At 39.1% G+C, this 23,550-nt stretch overlaps 1 protein-coding gene across 1 annotated transcript in view; it reads left to right on the forward strand.

The window, feature by feature from the left end:
• Positions 1–263: 263 nt before the first annotated feature.
• Positions 264–23,550, forward strand: part of LOC104499989 (double-stranded RNA-binding protein Staufen homolog 2-like) — a gene marked incomplete at its 3' end in the record, with an annotated part of 57,832 nt that continues 34,545 nt past the window's right edge. Inside the window, exons 1-4 of the mRNA XM_010143571.1 lie at positions 264–462; positions 1,530–1,675; positions 5,902–6,061; positions 8,431–8,566. Coding sequence (XP_010141873.1) covers positions 264–462; positions 1,530–1,675; positions 5,902–6,061; positions 8,431–8,566 — 641 coding nt within the window. The remainder of the gene's footprint in view (positions 463–1,529; positions 1,676–5,901; positions 6,062–8,430; positions 8,567–23,550) is intronic.

Here is a 23,550-nt window from a genome sequence, read left to right on the forward strand (position 1 = left end):
CTCCATAGTTGAATATGGTCACTCCATAGTTGAACAACAGGACCTGGAGTCAGGGCATGCGGGTTCTGCTCCGGTGGTTTTCTTCAGCTGTAAGCTCTGTTTCTCGGTGCATCATTTGGGATGTAATGTGTGCAGAGACTTGTGGATAGTTTTGTGACCCAGATCCAGGAGTGAAAAAGAAGTGTCGTTAATAATAGTACTGTCATTTGACATTCAAAATGCCAACTGCCCTCTCAATAATTTGTTTATTGCAGTGATAGGCAATGGCACAAGTTAAGATGCAGACTACAGCAAACCTGTCTGGACCTACCATGTCTCCTGTGGTGCTACCCTTACCAGTTACAACTACAAATACTCTGGGTCTGCCATCCTCTATGAATGGATCCATTTTGGAATCAGCTGCCAGCTGTAGCAGTCCTACTGCCAGCCTTGCAGATCCTGCGCCTTCTAGCAACTCACCAGGTAAGTTGGTCCAGGTATATTTTCTTTGGTGTTCAAATGAATCTTTTTGATCACTTGTTAATTTTTTAAAACCAACCAAACAAAAAAGTTATGTCTTAAAAGAAGATTAAAATACAGAAAAAGAAATCCCATAGAGAAATATATTGGCTAAATAGACTGTTTACTGAGTTTCATCTCTTTAACAGAGCTCAGACTTACAGTGAAGTATTGATTGGTTATATAAAAGCTTAGAAAAGAATATGTCTATTTTGTCAAAATCTGAACGTATCTTTTACATAGAAGTTTTAGTGGTGCAGGAAGGTCTCCAAGTGTATTTCTTTTTCTTGGAACAGAATGTCTTCAGACTGCTTGGCAGTATTCAGTGTTTCCTTTGTAGCCTAATAAATGCTGTAGTTACTCTGCTGACCTGGGTGTAAAATACAGAAATGTTGTCCTAAAAAATTAGGCAAGATGTGTTAGGGATAAGTACAAATAAGTTGAAAAAGAAATATCAGAAAGTTAAAAAAATAGTAAGGCGCTATACAGTAATTAAGTAGTCTAAGAAAAGCAGAACAAAATCCTTAAAGTGGGAGGAAGGGTATCCTTTGGGAGTGCTCTGAGAGTATGATTTCATTATTGTTAGTAAAGTCTAAAACTCTTCGAAGAAACAGGGAGAAGCAGTTTCATCTGCTGTATTTATCTTACAACTCTTAAGCTATCCACTTCTGCTTCAAAGTGTTGAGCAACCATTCTGAAAGAGTAGTGAATTCCTGGAACCAGTATTCTCCTGACAGTAAACTTTGATGTAGAAAATGTAGCATGTATATATGTCCTCCTACACTGTCATCTTTTATAGAGACATTTTGGAAAGAAAGAGTCGTATTTTTAAAAATTTCATGTAATCAAAATGGTTATTGTAAAATGCATATTCTGATACAATTAATATGTAAATGGTATTTAAACATGGTATTTAGCATATGTGCAGAAAATGTTTTTTAGCCGAAGTATCTTCTTTTCTAAGCATGCTGCTGCTTTTGCAAAGCTTTGCGAAGTTGTGAAGAATACATTTCTCCACAAAAACTTTACAGACTCTTTATTTACAGCTCCTCTCCAAGATAACATGGCAAACCCCAAAGAGAAAACTCCAATGTGTCTGGTAAATGAGTTAGCCCGTTTCAATAGAATTCAACCCCAGTATAAGCTTCTGAATGAAAGAGGGCCTGCTCATGCCAAGGTAAGGTCACAGTTCCAGGTGATGAGCCATACCTTAAATGCTGAACGGGTAATGTCATGGTCTGGACGAACGTGCTTGTCAAACAGAGCCACATTTCTAGTGTAAGGGATTTCTTTCTTTTCTTTTTTAGCTTTTTTTCTTTATTTCAAGCTTTCAGAAAGTATGTCTGTATTTCTGTTGAAGCCCTGTAGACAATTTTGTGTCTGGCTTCCACTTTTGAGTTTATTGTCTCTATAAAGACCTTATGAAGGTCTTTCCAGGGTGTCACCACCCTTTCTTAATCATTGTGGAGCATTTGCTTTTTAAGCTGCATGAATCCTTCTCCTCATTATCAGAGTGCCTCTGATAATTACCTCTGCTTTTGGTTCATGGTAGTGCAGATGACAACAACGCTAGTTGTAGATACGATTTTGTATCCATAGAGTTAATTGCACTGATACTTTATCTTTGGATCTTCCATTATAGGGCACAAACTTTATTACTGTTCTTTCCTTTAAATTCTGTGCACCTCTAAGATTTATGGTGCTATTAAGATTCCTAATGTGATTATAGCATTAAAGTTTGTAGTGAACTACCGGTTCTGTTAATTCTGTTCAGATCTCTTATAAATTTGGACATCTGACTTCATTTCATGAGTACAAATTAGGATGCTTTCAGATGATGGGGAACACAGAGGGATATTGTCATGATAACAATTTTCAGTCATAATTTTGGATTTCCTCCCTAGTTAGAAGCAACCTGGGGTAGGAGAAAAAAAAAGCCTGAAAAACTCCAGGAAAGACAATGGCATAATTAACAGCTGCTTTGAACTCAGTATTTCTAGAGTGGCAAAACTGTGTAAGACAGTGGGGTCACACTGCAGATTAATAAGAATTTCAGCTAGTCGTGGGCTGTCTCTGCTGTAGCCCCTTGTTTCTCAGTTACACGTTATGTTGTCAACTAGCTCAGTTGATGCAAATCACTGGCCTTCTGATTTGGCTGGTGTTCATCCACCCTTTATGCTGGTGGAAATGATGTCAGCAGCTGTGAGGCTGCTGAAAATCAGCAAGCTTTTAGGATCCCTCATTGTGAATGGAAACATATGTGCTCTTCCCTTTCCTGGAGACATTTGGCACCATGGGATACACTGGTTAGTTGGTTTTACATTGTGGTATGTTAAATCTGTTGCGTTTTCTGTAACTGTGTTGTGTTGTGTATTTATTTTGTCACATTTTTTCCATTATTGAAATAAGTGCTTTGGTTGTACCAAAAGGTGTGGGTTTGGCTGTTCATATTGCTCAGCAGTAAAGAGATTTGAGTTACATCACGTTCATACTATACTTTAAGTGTTAACAGGGTAAGAAATAGTTCATGTATATTTGTTATTACTTTTCAATTATATTAGTTTCTTTACATTACTTGAGCTTGCATTAGCTGCACTTTTGAAAGCCAGATTTTCAGTTTATCAATTTACCTCTGTTATTTTTAATTACAATCATTCTGGTCAAAAAAAGAGATATTTGCTCTGTAGACTCAGAAGAGTATTAAGTCTGACTTTATCCTGTGCAGCAAATGAGAAAAACAAAGGAGGGAAGGGGATGAAGAACAAGAGTGATATTAATAGAATTATGCAGACTTGTTTACCTTTGACCTGTGGAAAGCAGAGACATAGACTGTGTTAGAAGTTTATAAAATCTGGCTAGTAATATGATGATATACTTGATAGAATATGGGAAAGAGAGCCAAGTTTTCTTAGTAAGCATGACCTGAAGGATGTAATGCTGCTGCTGTTTGCCATTTAAGGAGCATCTCACATTGTTTTCCTCCTACACAAACTCTGTTCCTGTCCACTAGCGGGTTTCATGATTTTCGGAGACATGCTCTACAAGACAGCAGACTGTGTTGTGACCACAAATGCTAGTAAATCTTTATATCTTTTTTTCTTGTTGTCTCTGGAAAGTAACTTTTGACAATTGGGGTGAAATGGGAAACTAGAAATAGTGGAGCTGGGAGAGAAGCGTAACTTCCTGATAGTGCAGTTCAGGTTTCTAAGAGTTTTCCCTTCCCTCCAGGTGGATTCTTCTCCATAAGAGACATCCCAAAGTCTTTGTTAATATAAATGACATTTTGGAGTACATTAGTCAGATTGATCATTCTTCCATGCTTCTATGTCAATGGCATCTCAGGAGACAAATTTAAAAGAAACAGTGGCAAAAGAAAGTGAATGGTGGTACTGAGATGATAGGGAGGGGTAACCAAGGAAGGAAGCAAGTTCTGCATGCAGAAAAAGTGAGGAGGAAAGAACTGCCAGAGCGAAAGGAGACTGACCTTATGAACATGGCAAAGTGTAAACAAGCACAAAGTGCGGTAGCCTTTGCATTTCTGTTCTCTAGCCATTGGGTAAGTCAGGTTGGACGTAAGGAATACAAACTTCTTCAGAGAACTAGTGAGAAATGCCTCTCATTCTGTAGTAGAACTGTCAGCTCCGGTCCTGCAGAACTTGTGTACTTCACTGGCTGTTGCAGATTTTTGTTTTAGGTAGTTCTATTCCTTTAGTTAAGTGAGAAGATTAGAGCTCTGACTGTAGAAATTTGCTCAATTCTTGTTTAGTGCTCTCAAGCACTAAGCGAAGAGGTATAGGTAGATAAGTAGCCGTTATTCATCGTATTTTAATTGAAATTTAAGATTATTCTTCTCCTATAAAAATAGTACGTTTTTGTGCAAAACGTAAAAAAAATAAACTCCAGATCCAGAAATCAAGTTTCAGTCTTTTTAGCAATAAGGATGTATGTTTATAGATAATTTATGTAATTATGGGTATTTAGCTCCAGCTCTAGCTTTCAGATAGGAGTAGGGTTTGACAGAGTGCAATATGAAGAGTCTGTGAAGAAATCGTCATGACTGCTGTGGAAAAAATGACATGGTGATAGGAACTGTGATACAGGGACTTGCACTGTGCTTCTGAAAATTACAGTAGGCCAAAACTGAAGCCTGTAATTAAGACACAATTATGTATTTATAGCATTCAGTTCATATGCACTATGTGCATGTGTACAGGGCTGAGTTGGAGGCACATACATACCTGTGTTCAAATGCTTGTTTGCAAGTACATGCTAAATGGAAATACATGTAAAGGCAAATTTAAAGGTTGCTTATCATGCGCATCTCTAGGTACCTTGTCTTGGATCAAGCAAGTTTATATAATGAAAAAATTTGTAGAGCAAATAAGTATCAGAATGAAAAGTTTGCTTTATATAATGCTAATACTCTGTAAATTTCTTTAGATAGATAGTTTCAAGTAAGTTAGTCTGTTTTCTGAGGTTTCTTATTTTACTGTGTGTATCTGACTGTTAAATCCTGCCTTATATGTATGGAATTGATATGGAGAAGATACTGAGTTTTTACCATTTCTGCTCTTATTCTTAGATGCTCAAATTTAAACAGAACATGTATGTATCATGCAGAAGACAAAGTCTTATCTAATCTTAAATATGCATTGAATTTTATCTTCATGACTTGCACAGCATAGATGCTACTTGAAATAATCCATAATTGCAGATTTTGAAATATATGTTTTTTATCAGTGGTCCGTTTCTGAAGTCTGAATTTTCACAGTTCCTGTCTTCACTATAGACTCCACATTAAAGAACTGCAGTTTCATTCAAAAAGATAATACTTCTTTCTTACTTTGCATTTTGGATCATATTTGAGTTGTGACTCTGCCCTAACAATACACATTATTTTCAGAAATCAGGCTGTGTGAGAAATTCTTTCACTGGGTAAAACTATTTGGGCCAAATTCTCTGCTGCCTTGAAGAGTGCAAAATCATTTACATCCATTCAGAATTATTACAAAATTGCCCTTTTTTAGTAGCATTCTTTACCTCTTTTCTACAGATAACGGAACCAAAGACGTTCAAATGTAAGAAGAAATGTGGTCTTAACTGACCTGAATAGTCTTCTAAGAACAGAGGATCAGTTAGCAGTTATTATTGGTTGGTTTAAATATAATTCTGTGCTTTGATTGTCGGCATTAGCATTACCGTTTTAATTTGTCATTTGAAAGGCTAAAGGTTGCCCACTGATAAGGACTCACTGATCTCTGTAAGAATCAAATGTGTTATCTGTGAGTTGAATATAATAAGAAGAAAGCACAATTTCTCTTCAGCCCTGGAAGTTTTTATACAGATTGGTCTAATCCACAGTGATAATCTTGCCAGCATTTTACCTGTTCTTTGTCTTTGAAGATGTTCACAGTGCAGCTGACTCTTGGAGAACAGACATGGGAAGCTGAAGGAAGCAGTATTAAAAAGGCCCAACATGCTGCTGCTAGCAAAGCATTGAATGAAACTACCCTACCCAAACCAACACCTAGACCACCCAAAAATAATGTTAACAATAATCCAGGTATGACATTTTCTTCTGCTTGTTAAATCTTGCTGAATAAATAAATTAAATCTCACTAATAAATAAATTTAACAAGATATAAGTTGGAGGATGAGAATCAATATAGCTGTCTTATAGGTGTGATAGGATAGTGAAGAACCTCTAGTGAGTTTGCACAGGAGAATTTTGAATATGTATACCTCAAATGGTTGAACTGTAAGTCAATATATTGTTTAGATAATGCTCAGATGTATATAAAGTGATTCTACGTGGTCAATAGTAGACAGACCAGACAAAACCAGGTTGAACTGACCATTATTACCATAGTAAAACATTTTTCCCGAAGACTTATTTTAGCTAGTTTTCCAATGAAATTGGAAATTTTACCCAGTCCAATTCTGTGAAATTGCGTCTGTGGTATAAAAAAATGTTCAGGATTTGGCATGAGAACTTTGACAGATAATTTCCTGCATTGTATTTTCCTCATAGCAACCTGTGTTTTTGAAAAGCTTTCAGATGGCTTTAGAAACTGTTGTTTGAGTAATAGAAAGAATGTATATTGGTGTCTTTCATCCTTTGTGTTGAGGTGTTACTGTGAGTTGCCTTCTATGCATGCAGCACCTGAGGTACACATCTCAGCCACCTGGTCAGTGATCTATTCTGTATTGTTCGATAAAATAAATAAGAATAAGTTCTTAACTTTATTTCAAACTAATATAAAACAGTGAGAAAAGAAGTAATATTTTCCTTTTTTCTTTTTTGAACTCCTTCCCCTCCCCCTTTTCTCCCTTCTCTTTTTATTTCCCTCTGCCCCTCCTCGCCTTTTAAAAAAAGTCTTCTTCCTGCACTTTCTTAAAATGGAATAATTTTGCAGTTAATCTTCCCTATGTTGGAAAAAAAGCAGGAGTAAGTTTCCATTAGAGCTTGTGAGTATTATCCTGAGCATTAGTCATTAAAGATTGTTTGAGAGTGATGCAGTAGTATTCTCTTGCACCTTTGGAGATCAATACATTGCTTCTCTAGACCCAGGACACTGGTTTTACCCTTTGTACTTCACAGTCACCATGACTTTGGCTGTTGAGAAAGCAGGAGGCTCAGACCTCTATAAAAAAGAATCCTAGGTTTGATTGTTTGATTCTTGCCGTTGCAGACTGTTACTGAGCTTCTAGGTTTGATTTTTTTTGTTTGTTTTTTTTTTTTTTTTTTTTTTTTTTTTTTTTTTTTTTTTTTTTTTTTTTTTTTTTTTTTTTTTTTTTGTTTGATTTTTTTTGTTTGGTTTTTTTTTTTTGCTTCTTAAAGTGCATTCTTAAAGGGAAAAGCTGATAACAAAAGAAATAGGTTTTAACAGAATTTAAAAATTGTGTCACTTAACCCTGTAATTTGCTCTAAGAAAGTTGTATTGTTTTTGGTTTTTATTGTATAGTTGAATTCATAGTCACTCCTTGCTCTGGAAAATATACAAATTGGTGTTGATAGAGGTATTTTAATAAGTATTGCATATAAATTTTCATCATTTGGCATATAAAACCTCAATGGCAGACTGGCAAATTCATCATAGCTGTTTAAGTCTAGATTTGTTTGAACGTCTTGTGAGAGTATTTTGAGAAAATATTAACACCTTTTTATTGGAATGTACATTTAACTCATTTAGGAGTGGGGAGTACTGTAGCTGAATTTTTATTTTAAAATAAATAAATAAAGTCACAGTGTGGGGGTTTTTTTGGCAGTTTGGAGACTGGGCAAGTAGGCGAGTGCTGGCTGCTTTCTATTTTTGTATTCTTTGTCACCAGCAGATGGCTGTAGTGACACTGATTTCCAGTAGCTGTATTTTCAGTTTGTTAGATCATTCCCGTTAAATCATTAGTTTTTAGTAGTAGTCTTAAAGTTTTCCAGTCTTGCAAATAAGTCGTTTCTAACTTCTTGTAAGATTACTAAATGAATGCAGTAATGCCTATTACTGCTTGGTTGTTTCCATACTCACTTGCTCTGTTTGTGGTTTTATTTAATGGTATTCCTCAGGAAGAGGCATTGTTCTTTTATAGTTTCAGAAAGTGTCATAATGTATTATAAGCACTTTGGAAAGATGAATAACCAGCTTGATTGTAGTACTGACTTTCTCATTCATATGTGAAGATTAATCTACTGAATTGCACAGAGAATGCACTGAGATGAATGTTTAAATGTTCTTTTTCGTTGCTTGTGATTAAGTTGGCATCTATATTCCTATCTTTTCCAGGAACTGGAATATCATTGTAGTCGTTTCTTTTTTAACTTAAGAGCAAAAAAAATGTTGTACCGGTCTCTATTTGCTGCTCCTGTCAGTTGTGCTTGTGTGTTTTGCAGTATTTGTAGTTGAAGTACCTGACATATATTCTTTGGGTTTTTTGCAGGCAGTATAACTCCAACAGTGGAGCTGAATGGTCTGGCTATGAAAAGAGGAGAGCCTGCCATCTACAGACCATTAGATCCAAAACCAGTTCCCAATTACAGAGCAAATTATAATTTCCGGGGCATGTACAATCAGAGGTTTGTGCTTTCTTCATGATTTGATTTTTTTTATCCTTTGCTTATAAATGTGTTGTAAATTTTATGAACTTCCTAGGTTATTTCAGAGTAAAATAAAACTAAGATATTTACTAAGGAGAGTCTCTACAGCCTTGTTTAGAAACACACATAATCTCCTTCTAAAAGACAGGTGCTCCGAGCATGTCACTGGCAATAAAGACATGTAAACCAACTGTTTCTAGTTTTTAATATTCATACTGGAGTTACAGTCTGTAGACTGTGAGGAGGCAGAATATTAACTTGAGAGAGAGGTTTTGCTTTTCTTTGCTGTTGTGTTACGTAATTAGAATCTGTATCATTAAAAATGAAGTACTTTTTTCTTATTCTTGACATAAAATTAGGAGGGCTGCATTTTGAAAATTGGCTTGAAACCATTGTCAGGTTTCTGGTTTTTTTGGTTTTGTTTTTTTTTTTTTTTTTTTTTTTTTTTTTTTTTTTTTTTTTTTTTTTTAACAATTCTGCCTGGTCAGATATCTCAGTTCCTTAATCCTCAGTGTTTGGTTAGGAAAAATCCCACATTTCACGGTTTAGAAACCCATATTCAGAGCTCTCCATCAATGCCGTCATTATGGTTGTAAGTTAGAGTAATTGTTGACAAGACAGTATTCAAAATTTTAGTTTTAAACCATCAAATTTTTAAAGAATAAAAAAATTGAAAATTTAAGTGGCTGGAGCAGTTTTCTCAACTGACCATCCAAATATTTCGTTCTTTAGTATGTTCTAAATTTTTGAAACACCTTTGTCTTTGGTATTTGTGCAGTTTTAGTACAGATAGAAAAACTGTTCTAGCTCATCCTGAATTAAATGTAATTTGTATCTAATGGAATAGTCAAAGAGAAACTTAAGGCAATACATGTATTAACTTGCAATGCCAAGAACATCTTTTTCTGAGATGGGGTTTTTTTCCCATTTTTCCTTATTTTTCTGCAGAGGACCTATATTAGGTCAGGTCTTTTTGAGCTCCCAAAGTGATATCAAGTGTAATCTGTAAAATATGAAAATTACAAAACAGGGCAGGAATGTCTTATAGCATGTTTTATCAGTGAAAAACGTGTTTCTCATAAAGATTGGCTTAATGGATTTCCTATGAATTTTTACACATCTCATAATTTTCAAAAAGAATGAGGTTATGAACTCTGAAGAAGTTTTTCATTCAAAATTACTCTTTACTAGAAATTGAATTTACAGCAATGTTTAAAAATTAAGGAGTTTAAATGAAAATGCAGCATTTCAGAGTTGCCTAAGGAAAATATTTCAATTTTATTTTACTTTTTCCCAGATTTTTAAATTGTGATAACTTTAGGGTTTTCACATTTCATTCTGATTGACTGGAGGTTTTTTTCATAGCAACAATGCCTACATCTGTAAAAGACAGACACGCAAAAGTAACCTGGAAGAAAACTCTTTCATGACTCGACAGAATAGTGCCTGATTATTGTTTTAATTGATCATTGCTGTTGTGAGTCTCTGCTTACATACGTCATCACTTAAGCTAACTATGGTGCCTGAAATGAGTTTTGTTAACATTTAGAAGTCCTACATTTATTTTAATTGCTTTTATAACGGGATTAATTTGACTAACATATAAAAATGCAAGCTAGTAAAAAACATAAATTGGGGAAAACTGGAATCTGAGCTTAGTTGCTGAAACATTTTTGTGGAAGCAGAACCCCAAAACACTTGGCAGTTGTTAACTTTTAAGATTTTATTTATTTTCATAGAAAATTATTTGTACATCTAGTGCAATATGTAAGTTTGCTTTTCTAGAAACTGTCTTTCATGGGAACCATGCTCTTATGTTAGGGCATAACTTCTGTTTTTCTGGGCGCATTAGGTAGCCTAGGGTATTTGATTTATCTCATCACTAAACAAACAGGCAGAGTGGGACATGCCTATTACATTGTGCTTACCTGTGTGCAGTTGCCCACGCAGGATGGCTAATAATACTGTGACTAGTAAATTGGTAAATAACTAAAAATAAGTAGTAAATAACTAGATATGCCTGTCTGTCTGCATAAACACATACCCTCCGTGCATACACCAGTTCACACACGAATACAAAGAGGAAACAAAAGAATCATGCCATGTTGGACTGTTTTGGAAGCACTTCTGTGTTGGAAATAATTGTTCATCACCTTGTTTTGCATTGAGAGGTGCTGGTCTGTTATGATTCCAGTAAGGAAGGCACGTAGGCTCTGTAAGGTATCATTTAAAATGCTAGTTATTAGAGCTGATGGTATAAGAAGAGAATAGTGCAGATAATCCTCCACCCCTTTAGATGCTGGGAGCCCTGAGCAGTGTAGCATCGAACAGGGCTGGGGCCCATGCGCAGGGTGCCTTGCGGACCCAGCAGAGATTCTTCCCTTCCCAGTCATCCAGACTCTTACAAGGGGTCAACTCTGTTGTTGTCAGTCAAGTCAGGCATGATCGCATGAAAACTTCTTGCTGTGCTGTTAGATAAAGGCAAGGCCAGACAGGTGGGACCGAGAGGGGAGCTGCTCACAGGCCCCTCTCTTGCAGCAAATGTGTCCTGTGGGGAAGGAGTTTGTGCAGCATGGCCTGTGAGCCACGCTGGGCATGGGTCCTGCAGCACGGCAAAGCCTGTGCCAGCTCAGGCTGGCTGCAGCGCGTATTGCTGGCTTCACAGGATCCTGCTCCTCTGCCACTCAGGATCACTGTGCACCTCCTACCCGTACTCACTGGAGGGAAGTCTGGAGACAGATTCTGGATCTGTTGTAATAGCGAGCAAAGTCCCCTATGCAAAGCATGTGCTGTAGTACCCGTGGCACGATAGGTTACATTTATTATCTTCTACTGCCATGTTATATTTAGCATTCCTCCCCTGATTTTGAGAAGTTGGGTCGTAGAATTGTTGTCGGAATTCCCAAGTAAATGCAGATCATAAAGGCAGACTGTTTAAAAGTAAGATTTGAAAAATAATGTAGGTAATATACTGTAATTGGTATTTTTCATTTTCATCAGTTTCTGACTGTAGATTATTATCTGTTATTAAAACAGATACAAAATACAGTTAGTCAGTTGGACGCTGTTTTTCTCTTTTATACTGTGATTAAATTCCTTTTGCTGATCTCTGTTTTAAAAAATGTGTTTTTCAAATAGGTGAAGATACAGATTAAGATCAGGAAAGCGTGTTAGGGAATTGTGATTCTGTCAAGATGAATGACTTGAGTTAAAAATAAAGTATTAAGTTCATTTCAGGGCATATCTTTAGACCAGTTAAGTCTAGTGTTTCAAGTGGCATAAAAGATCCTTTTCAATAACTCATGGAAATGTGGTCTAAGAGCTGCTATTTGTGCGCAAAGTTGGTGGGCTAGCTTCCACTTCAGGCTAAGGTGATTTGTGTTGAGGTGGCTCTGATTCATCCTCCATCCTTTGTCCCCAACTTTTTTGTCCCTGCAAGATTCCTGGCTCCAGCACTGGGAGCTGAGCTGCTCATAAATGAATCAATTTGGGAGGGGAGAAGAAGGGAGAAGTTACTCCTAGACTTACAACTGTATTTTAACACCTCCTCCATCACACAAGACGTTGTGCCCTCACCAAAGAGGGGGCAGGAATGTGTGGTTGGAAGTGAAGGGCAGCTCAGGTTGATCTAAGCATGTGAAGAACTACACTCGCACATGCAGTAGAGCATAATTATATGGGCAGCATGTTGCACAGGGAATGTTGAAACAAGTTTACGTATAAGGTGTGGGCGTGACCCCCCGGCCGGTCCGGGAAGCAGCCCTGTAAGCCTGCTGTCAGTCAGCAGCAGGAGGCGTGTTGTTTAGGAGGGGACAGAGAGGTTGTGTCAATGGGTGATTGGAAAGCCAGCTCATCTCTGGGCAGGACACTGAACTTGAAACCAATCCAGCCAGGGTACGTAAGATAACTCAGAAACTATAAATAGATGTGATAAGGGAGAAACTGCGCAGTTAGTTAGCAGTCAGCACTTAGAAGTTGTGTGTGTAGGGGCTGCAGCAGTCTGCTGCAATTGTATCTTAATAAAGGCCTTGTGTACACACATAGATTGTCGTATCGTCCGCCCCGAATATTTGCGACGTATGATTTACCCCTACAATAAGGGGCAAAGATCCACTTGCAAGGTCTGCAGCTGATGGTGTAAATTGATACTGAAGGCAAAAGTTATGTTAATGAAAAAAAGAAAAGCATGAGGAAGAGGAAAAAAAAGGGAAAGGGGAAAGTTTTGCCAGTGGCCAGCTTGGAAGTGGTGGGGTCTCCCAGATGAACACACTTCTCTGAGTGTACTTTCCCAGGCAGCACATATTCCCCATAATACTTCTGCATAGCAATTCTGTGTTTTTCATCAGGACCTGCTCAAGTTCCTTGTTGCCCGAGTCTGCTTGTGATGGCTGGTAGTGCTGTATTGGGGTGGGTGTTGAACTGCGGCTGTTTTGTGTGTCCATGTTATTGGTCTCTGTAATGTATAGCAAAAGCTACAGGCAAAGCATAGGAAAATGGCAGAGGAGTGAAGGACTACGCTATGGTGTATGTACAACACTCTCAATGTATTAGTATTTGCAGGTGAAGGGCCTTGAAAATAACATCTTGGGGAGAACAGCAGGGGAAGAATACTGGAGAAAGTCTGGAAAACACTGGCCAGGCAGCTTAGATGGGGGGTTACAGAGCTGCAAGTGGAAGGCAGGCTATAGAATTGCAAATGCAAAACTTCTAGCACAGCGGAGGGTAAGGGATTTAAGGCAGCGTGTAACAGGAGGGTAAGGTGTTGGTCTTGTAAGTCTTTTCCTGTGCTAAGTTAGGAAGTGGAGGGCAAGTCTGCTCCCCCCTTAGAAGTAGCTAAGTAGCTGTATTAATGTATAGCTGTATTAATCTGGCTCTTCACTTGAGATAGTGGATGCAATGCTCTCTGGATTGTTAACAGTATTGAGCCATTGCCACTGCACTGCATCTTGACCCGAGCTGTGTGATGTTGAACTGAATTGTGTGAAGTTAGCAGCATGGGTCTCTGGTAGGTTGGGTATCTGTACGCTGCATTTCATTTTGCAATGTAGATAAGAGCTTTAAATTTTTTTCGTCTCACTCTGATGAGACAGTCCTGATGGGAGTCCTTTTTGAGTTTTCTTTATTCAAGGCATAGTATGCAGTTGGCTTAAACCATGTAAAAAAGATTAAAAACATGGCTGTTTGAATTAGAGCAATTAATAAAATGAGATATCAATTCTGACTACAGGGTCATATCTAGCTTGCCTTGTCGCTATTGAATGCTAGTTTGTTTTATTATAAGTTATTTTTTCTTCAATTAGTACTGAAGAGAGTCATTCCTGAAATTTAATTGCCGCACAGTATTTTCAGTTATAGAATGTCTGTATGTGACAAAACAGAAGTTACGTCTTACAGACTTACCTAAACCAAGTGTTTTCAGCCAAGAAATAAAAACACTAGAAACTGAACAGCAGCTTTTGATGGTTTAGTATGGATATTAGTATAAGGAGATCATAAGACTCACCCCTTGGTTTTTTTTGGATAATTCAAAAGTTATTTGCTTATTATATAAAATTCCTTGAAATATCTCACTAAATTCTAGATAGCTTGCAAAATGTTCATTTAAAGTAAAAAGATTTCAATGTTAAAAACACTTGTGAACTATAGGAACAAAGAAAATACAAAACAGTGATAAGGTAAAGAATGGAAGTAAAGTAATTAAAGCAGTTTCTTGCTTGGTTTTGAGGAATTTGGATGGTGTGGTAGTTCTATGTCATGCAAAGTGGTAGTGTCCTTGGGATAAACCACAGCTTCTGGGCCTTTTGACAGTTTCTGCTGAGCTGAGCCTTCATGTTAATTTTGTATATGGTTGCTTCTTCCTGCTTATATATTCTACACTTCAGACTAAGGAGAAGATTATCACCTTTCTTGTTAGCAGCTGGGGGAGAATGCACAGACCATTCCCCCTTTTCTTTTTCTTCACAGCCCTGTCATTCTGAGTACTTATTTCCTTGCTGTTAGTGAATGCTTCTTTATAAAGCTGTTTGCAAGACCGGACAGAGAAATAGAGCAGCAGCATGTTCTTGCCTCTTCTGGAGCCAGCCAACCTTCCTGGCCACATAGCACCGGACATCACCCTGTGTGGACATGTAGTTCCTACTAGGTAGGAACTAGGTGGCTCCCCTGCTAGCTACTGAGTTGCTGCATTGGACCATTTGCTTAGGCTTGGTTGCTCCTGAAATAATGTGTATCAGCCCCATGGACCAGTGCCCTAAATACTGAATCAGCACTTTAAGAATGAGGTATAGCAAAAAGAAGTTTGAAGACCAGTCTTGGCCAACTGCAACTACTATCTTCATAGTGGACTAACACGTTCTCCAATTTAATGACTGAGAACAGTCCATGTGATTATTGGATAAATGACTAAAATTCTCAGTTCAGATTAACAGATGACTGTATGGTGAAAGAATGGAAAAGTTTGTTTCTTCTATGAATGCTGAGTTAAAGATTAGATAGGTGCATCAAAGGGAGCAGATTTGAGGCTAGTGTTAATTGACATGAGTACTTGGCAAGGTAATCTAAATCCTCATTCAACTTAATGTGTTTCACAAAATTTACATGATCCTATGGGGGAAAAAAAAGGAAAACCTAGCCAAAAGAAGAGGTGTAGAATCCAGATTTTGATAGTGAGTATGTTGCACTGCGGGAGACAATGTAAAATCTGTTGAAACTATCTCTAGAAGTACATCTACAATTATACAATCCAGTGACAGAATTTACAGAAAGAAAATGAAGTCTGAAATTCATCTGGCCTGTAGAAGTCGTTCTGCGCTGCCTGAGCACCCTCGTTTACCTTCTAGTAGGAGACCTCTCATGCGTGGGGAGCCTCATTCATTTGGGGTACAGATAGTCCAGTGGCTAATGTAAAGAGTTGTTGAATCCAAAAGACTTTGACCTAGTATTGATTAGATCAGCCAGTAGCCTGGAAAGAATAAAGTTCTGTTCACTCTGTGGAGTCTTTTCATGACTCTAGGAGCATGATTAGCCTATTACCAGTTGCTGAATTCCAGTTATTGGGGCTCTCAGTTGAAGCTATCTGCAACACAAGAGGATTTTGTGCACAGCTGTGTACAAAGCAGATTTTTTTCCCAAGCAGATGTGGCAGATGTGAGGACACTAAGTTGCCTAAACGTAGGCCTCTACTGCTGCTTGAGACATTTTAGGGTGTTTGAGACATCCGCATGGAACCAGTGGATTTGGCAGAAGACCTAGAAGAGACTTTTACTAGAGTGGCAGCTGAAGGCCAAGCAAGATACCCTAGACCATTTCAAACGGCCCTGCATAGTGAAGTTTAGGCAGTTCCTAAAAGCAGGATTCACACCATCATACCATTTCAAGTAATCCACCAGGACTCCAGCTATTTGTGGGAATGTTGTGCTTTTCATGGATCAGTCCTGTGTCACATCATGTGACTGCATCTCAGATGGTACTGTGTGCTTGTGTTTAGGCAGATAGACGCTGTTCTTTGCAGTGCTGGTGGGATTCGGATCCAAGCTCAGATGCCCCTCAAATAGTCTCTGCCTGTGCACTAGTAACCCAGTCTCCCATTATAACCAGTGGAAAGTCTAGTCAGAGCAATCACTAGTCTAGAGTACTATTTGTTGTGCTATAAACTAGGATGTCTACATTTCACAGGAAGCTCTCCAGAGCCTCACTGTAACAGCAACTTAGTTTCTACACATTAAATCAAGACCTAAATATAGACATCTGGATCTAGAGCTGAATCCCACTCTGAGAAATAATCCTATTGTCAATTTGTAATAATTTTATGAGTGCCATAGTGGGATTCATCTGACTATTGCAATGGAAGGACTGGAAGAAAGACAAAAATCTCTCTCCAGAAAGGAGAAAGGGAGAAAAGTATCAGAAGAACAAACTCTTTAGGAACATATCTGGGTAATAATAGTTCTAAGGAGAGGCATACAAGTACTGAAATGCTCTTGATTGAACAAAGTAGTATTTTGCTGCAAAAAGCTCTTAGGCTGTGGACACCAGTGCCCTTACTCCCCAAGTGAAGTGAACCCTCAGCTCTGAAGCCTGTTGGGTTAAGCTGGGTTAGTCACAGGAGAACAAACCCCTGCCTCAGTGGCAGAGTGGGGTAGCACTGGGATTGCTATAGTTGTCAGCTTCAGACTTCTGGCATGGGGTATAAGGCTGCCTAGTCAGAGGTACTTTGCCTGCATTTCCAGTCCGTGTTGCAAAGTTTTGTCCTTAAGGTTTGCATTTTATGGATTAAGAGGTGTGATGCTGACTGACTTTGCAAAAACTCCTTTCTGCGTTCCTTGCCTTCCTCCCAACCTTTTGGACAAATGGACCAAAACCCTTTTGGAGGAAATCTTAAAAACTACTTGGAAATAGAACTTCAGAGTTTGGCTAGAATAGGTTCTCTCTCCTTTAATACACTGTAATTTCATTATGAACAACAGATACAGATCTCAGAGAGTTAAGATTTAGGAAAAGAAAGAATATTCCTAAGAGTAATGCAAGTAATTGTTCAAATTAGCAATTTAGTTGTTCGGCTGGAAGCTGATTTAGACCATTAGATGGCAGCATGAATTTGTGTTTTGGTGCAAGAATTTCATAGCATTAGCACTCTCTCAAAAGTTGCCTTTTCTATTTTGAAGATATTCATGACTTTAAAATGTTGTAATTCCAGCATGAATCAGTTAAAACCAGATTTGCTGCAATGTTTTGTCTCATTGTTTTCTTCTATAATGATTGAGGTTGTAATGAAATAACTTCAATGGTATTCCAGTGTGAGTAAAAGGTGCTGGTTTGTCAGCAGTGAAAATTGAAGTGTTTGGTTTAGTCACACAAAGACAGCAAGAATTCTGCATGTCACCATATTACTTTATTTCCCAGGTTTGACGTAAGGACATTTGCTTGAAGATAAGGCTGCAACTCGGCCACCAAACCTGCAGTCTGTTGATACTAATAAAGCTTTCCGATTATTTGAACATCTTTGCCCTTGGAAGAGATTGAGATTGCCAGCTGATAATTGATTCAGTTTTGTACATTACCAGCTGAGATAGGATTCAGACCGTATCTCTAAACAAAATCTTGTACATCACACTGCTGTTATCCTGCTAGTTACATTACTAGCAACATTATGGTGTAATAATCCACTCACAGGCTTTTCAATGAATTCTTTGTGTTCATCTTTTGCATGCTACATTTCACTTCCCCTGGCCTGTTTGTTCCCACTCATTGCCTGCCTCCCCCACAGACGTATTGTTGTAAGGGAAGTGTTGAGTACAGCTGTGCTAGAATTTTTCTTTGCTAGTATTTGTTTCTAGGAAAGAAAAAGGGAGAAAGTCAGTCCATTTCCTGTTGGTTTAAAACAGCAGAAACATCTGTTTGCCTTAAGATAGTTTTCCCAAAAGAGCAGTGGCAAGGGAGCTTGCAGGTGATGAGCTTTGCCATTGCCAGTAGCTATCAGTTTAGACAATAGTGATTAGTATGGCTGGCTTAAAAAAATACAAAAATTCCTTAAATAACAGCAGATATTTATTCCTGCAATAAATTTTTTGACAGCTAATGTTTAATTTCTGAAGTGGTCTAAATCATAAAAATACATAGATTATTTGGGACCTAAAAACCCAAGTTCTGCTGTGGAATTTACAGATTCCATTAAATTCTGCCTGAAAGCAATTTTTCTGCCATCCCTTCACCCTTTTGCGGTGAATTTCCACAGTGTTCACAAAATGGTGTTGGGTGACGTGTCCTGGCAGAGTATGCATGCAGTCCTTCTGACAAATGTGTCTTATTGCTACCATCCATTGTGTTAATGGGTGCATTTAACCTATCAGGGATCAATAAAATACGTACTCTGAAGTGTATTTACAATATTACATTGACAGCTGTTAAAATAATGTTATGTAGAGTAAAAATCAGGCTGACAGAATAGAGAACAATCTTTGTGCTTAGTATTCCCAATACAGTGTATCTTAGTTCTCCAAGTCAATGCACTTATCTGGTGTCTTTAAAACCTTATTAGGCTTAGCTGTAGAGCCTCTAGACACTTTATCACTCCTCATGCCTAAAATGTGGTATTTAATGCATGAGATTTTGCATTATTGCAGTGTTCTAAATTGTCTGCACTCAAAAATAAGCAGTTTTGTCTCGTGGCTCTATTTATAGAGGAGCTCCTAAGCCCTAATACTTTATTCTTCTCTTAATTAATATTTTTACTAATTTTATTTCAGGATATAGTGACCTCCCCAGACCACTTGCTTTCTTGCTCTATCTGCCACGAAGACTGCCCTTTCCTTTTGTGGTCCTTGGCTAACGTTTTGGCTATTTATCCAGAAGCTTCCTTCAGTGGACATGATTCGTTTCTTTAGGTTTTCAACTCCCTCAGTTCTTTCTCTGCTCTGAAGAAGGTACATCTGGCTCCAGATCTGTCTTTCCAAGTTTTAGACATGACTTTTCTTGTTCTTACTTAGGCTGAAAGCAAAATGAGGTGAAATAAAGATCCTCCTCATTTTCAGTTTCTTAATATCTGTCCTTCAATACTGCACTTTCACTTTGGAGAGTTTCTGTAAACCTTCTGATTCAAAGATCTTCACACACCCTGACCCAGCATCTTGTGAATTCTTCAATCTGTTGGCTTTGCAACTCAGGGGGTGTCCTTTCTCTAGACCTGATTGTCTAGGCAGCTTCTCAGGAGATGTACACCGTTGTTGATGTGTATAAAAATAAGTGCTGATTCAAAATGCTCTTCCAGGAACAGGAACATTTTGGATGTTTTCCTTTCTTTCCACAGGTAGCTTTTTATTCACCCTTATCTTTTTCATTTACTTCTGTTGAACTGTGGGTATTTCAGTCAAGGGACCTATGAAATAGTGGGTTCATTGGAAGAGGGCCCAGGTGGCCTTGTTTCGTGTTACAGCCTTTCTGTCGCATTCAGAACCTGAACATTGGTTACCAGTAACCACATTCTTCCAGAACTTGAACAGAGGTTACCAGTAAATACGTTCTCTTTCCTTTCCCTGTTTTTTTTGGTAATGATGCAGGTGAACTGCTGTTAGAGCTCAAATGTAGGTTTGAGAGGCTCTCATAATTTTTCTGAGGGAAGCAAGCAGAAGGAAGATTAGTGGCTATTTTTAACAGATTGTAACTCAGTAAGATCTGACTGGAGTTGTCTTCTCTCCTAGTTAAAGGTCTTTGTCACTTCTGAACTGAAAATTATGCCTCAGTTTGAGGAAGTACTAAATTTTCTCAAGAAAGGTTTTCAAGATTCTGTTGTGACGAGATATATGGAATCTGAATGCAGAACAACCCCTGTGTTATAGTTTCTCCTCAGGCCTTGTGTACAGTAGTGATTTTGGTGGCTGCTTGAGTTCTGTGAAAGACAGTACAGTTAACATCTCTTCCGAAATGCTAATTCCCAGGATCTTCTGAAGATCTGCCTGTCTTTTTAGGATATTTTAAAGAGGAATGCCAGTTTAAGTTGGTTGTTGTCACAGATAGCTGCACTCACAGCATCACATACTTTGGCACCATGATTTGTTTGGATGATTTATTTCCTGGAAAGGGGCTGAATCCCCCAGTGTTATGATCAAAAGGGAAATCATCTCTGGAAAGGAAACGCTCTAAACTCGCTTAGCTTTAAGACTCTCTGAGACTCATCTTCAGAGAAAATGAAAAAGGAGAAAGTGGAGTCTAATCACCTTGCTGATTTAAAGCCAAGTCTGCATTAGTGTCGGTGAAACAGAGCTGGGAATTCTTAAGGACACGGACATCAGCAGCTGAGCCTTAGTTCTGTCCAGTAAAGACAATCTCTATACTGAGCTTGTTTCCTAAGTCAAAAGTCATAATAATCATTTTGAACACACTCATGATGAACAGGCAATTAAAGTCTTCAAAAGGGATAGGTCAGGAAGGAGAGGCGGTGGGCTAGGCCCGTATTTAGGGAGTGTTTTGACTCTAGAGCTTAATGATGGTGATGAGAGGGTAGAGTGTTTATGGGTAAGAATCAGGGGGGAGGCTAACAACACAGATATTGTGGTAGGAGTCTGTTATAGACCACCCAACCAGGATCAAGAGACAGACGAAATATTCTATAAGCAGCTGGAAGAAGTCCCGAAATCACTAGCCCTTGTTCTCACGGGTGACATCAATTTACCAGATGTCTGCTGGAAATACAATACAGCAGAGAGGAAACAGTCCAGGAGGTTCCTGGATTGTGTGGAAGACAACCTTCTGACACAGGTGGTGAATGAGCCAGCTAGGGAAGATGCCCTGCTGGACTTGTTGTTTGTGAATAGAGAAGGACTTGTGGGTGATGTCATGGTTGGAGACTGTCTTGGGCATAACAATCATGAAACATAGAATTTTCAATTCTTTGCAAGTTAAAGAGAGGGGGGTCAGCAGAACTGCTGCCTTGGATTTCTGGAAGCTGTCTTTGGCCTGTTTAGGAACCTGGATTACTGAGTCCTTTGGGAGGAGTCCTGAAGGGCAAAAGAGTCCAGGAAGGCTGGAGACACAGGTGGTGAATGAGCCAGCTAGGGAAGATGCCCTGCTGGACTTGTTGTTTGTGAATAGAGAAGGACTTGTGGGTGATGTCATGGTTGGAGACTGTCTTGGGCATAACAATCATGAAACATAGAATTTTCAATTCTTTGCAAGTTAAAGAGAGGGGGGTCAGCAGAACTGCTGCCTTGGATTTCTGGAAGCTGTCTTTGGCCTGTTTAGGAACCTGGATTACTGAGTCCTTTGGGAGGAGTCCTGAAGGGCAAAAGAGTCCAGGAAGGCTGGACATCCTTCAAGAAGGAACTCCTAGAGTCACAAGACCCTATGTGCTGAAAGATGAACTGGTGGGGAAGAAGACTGCCCTGGCTGAACAGAGATCTTTGGCTGGTACTTGTGAAAAAAAGGAGAGTTTATGACCTTTGGAAGAAGGGGGAGGCAACTCTGGAACAATACAATGATGTCGTGAGTTTATGTAGGAATAAAATTAGAAGGGTCAAAGTATAAGTAGAACTTAATCTGTCTACTGTTGTAAAAGACAATAAAAATGTTTTTATAAATACATTTACAGCAGAAGGAGGGCTAAGGAGAATCTCCATCCTCTACTGGATAGGGGTGGAAAACACAGTGACCAAGGATGAGAAAAAGGCTGATGTACTAAATACCTTCTTTGCCTCAGACTTGGATGGTAAGACCAGTTGTTCTCCAGGTACCCAGCCCCCTGAAATGGAACACAAGGATGGGGAGCCTATGGGGCCAGATGGAATCTACCCAAGGATAGTGCTCACCAAGCCACTTTCCAACATTTACCAGCAGTCCTGGCTAAGCAGGGAGGATCTTGAGTGCCACCACAAGGCACATACAGGACACCCAGGTGATCAGGCCCAGTGTAGCATGAGTTTGTGAAAGGCAGGTCCTGCTTGACTAACCTGATCTCCTTCTACAACAAGGTGACCCGCTTAGTGGATGGGGGAAAGCTGTGGATGTTGTTTACCTGGAATTTAGTAGGGCCTTTGACATTGTTTCCCACATCATTCTCCTGAAGAAACTGGCTGCCTATGGCTTGCATGAGTATACACTTCACTGGATCAAAACCTGGCTGTATGGCCAGGCCCAAAATGTGGTGGTGAATGGAGTTCAATCAAGTTGGTGGCCAGTCACCAGTGGCGTTTTCCAGGTCCCAGTGTTGGGGCCTGTTCTCTTTAACATCTTTATCAATGGTCTGGATGAGGGGACTGAGTGCACCCTCAGTAAGTTTGCAGATGACACCAAGTTAGGTGGATATGTTGATATGCTTGAAGGTCATGAAGCTCTACAGAGGGATCTGGACAGGCTGGATCAATGGGCCAAGGCCAGTGGTAGGACATTCAACAAGGCCAAGTGCCAGGACCTACGCTTGGATATTAACAATCCCCTGTGATGTTGGCTTGGGGAAGAGTGGCTGGAAAGTTGCCTGTCAGAAAAGGATCTGGTGATGTTGGTTGACAGCTGGCTGAATATGAGCAAGCAGTGTGCCCAGGTGACCAAGAAGGCCAATGTCCTCCTGGCTTGTATCAGCAATAGTGTGGGCAGGCAGCGGCAGGAAGCAATTGTCCCCCTGTACTCAGCACTGTTGAGGCCACACCTTGAGCACTGTGTCCAGTTTTGGGCCCCCCCCTTCAAGAAGGATGTTGAGGTGCTGGAGCAGGTTCAGAGAAGGGCAACGAAGCTGGTGAAGGGGCTAGAGCACAAGTCGTGTGAGGAGCAGCTGAGGGAGCTGGGGTTGTTTGGTCTGGAGAAAAGGAGGCTTAGGGGAGACCTCATTGCTCTCTACAACTACCTGAAAGGAGGTTGTAGTGAGGTGGGGGTCAGTCCATTCTCCCAAGTAACAAGTGATAGGATGAGAGGAAATGGCTTCAAGTTGCACCAGGGAAGATTTAGGTTGGCTATGAGGAAAAATTTCTTTACAGAAAGGGTTGTGAAGCATTGGAACAGGCTGCCCAAGGCAATGGTGGAGTCTCCATCCCTGGAAGTATTTAAAAGATGTGTAGATGTGGTGCTGAGGGTCTTGGTTTAGCGGTAGATTTGGCAGTATTAGGTTTATGGTTGGACTTGATGATCTTGAACATCTTTTCCAACCTAAACAGTTCCATCATTCTACGATTCTTGGCATCTCTATTCTCCACGTCTTTTTTGGAGTCCATGCTTTCTAGAATACAATTCCACATCATCTTAGAAATGTTTGCTATGTTTCCTGCCTTTTGGCAAGTCTGCAAGCTTATGTTTCAGTATATTGATCCAACATATCTTTTTTCAATATTAATAAGCAGTAAGAAATTGTAGTCATGCACGAACTGAGGCAAGTCACTCTGCATTGGTGATCACTACTACTGCACCCTCATTGCATTACTGATACATTTTTATTAGCAATTAATTTGTCTTTACTTGTCAGGTGTAAATCCTATATTCCTGCT

Source organism: Buceros rhinoceros, unplaced genomic scaffold (assembly GCF_000710305.1).
Source record: "Buceros rhinoceros silvestris isolate BGI_N320 unplaced genomic scaffold, ASM71030v1 scaffold3169, whole genome shotgun sequence".
NCBI classification, from domain to species: domain Eukaryota; kingdom Metazoa; phylum Chordata; class Aves; order Bucerotiformes; family Bucerotidae; genus Buceros; species Buceros rhinoceros.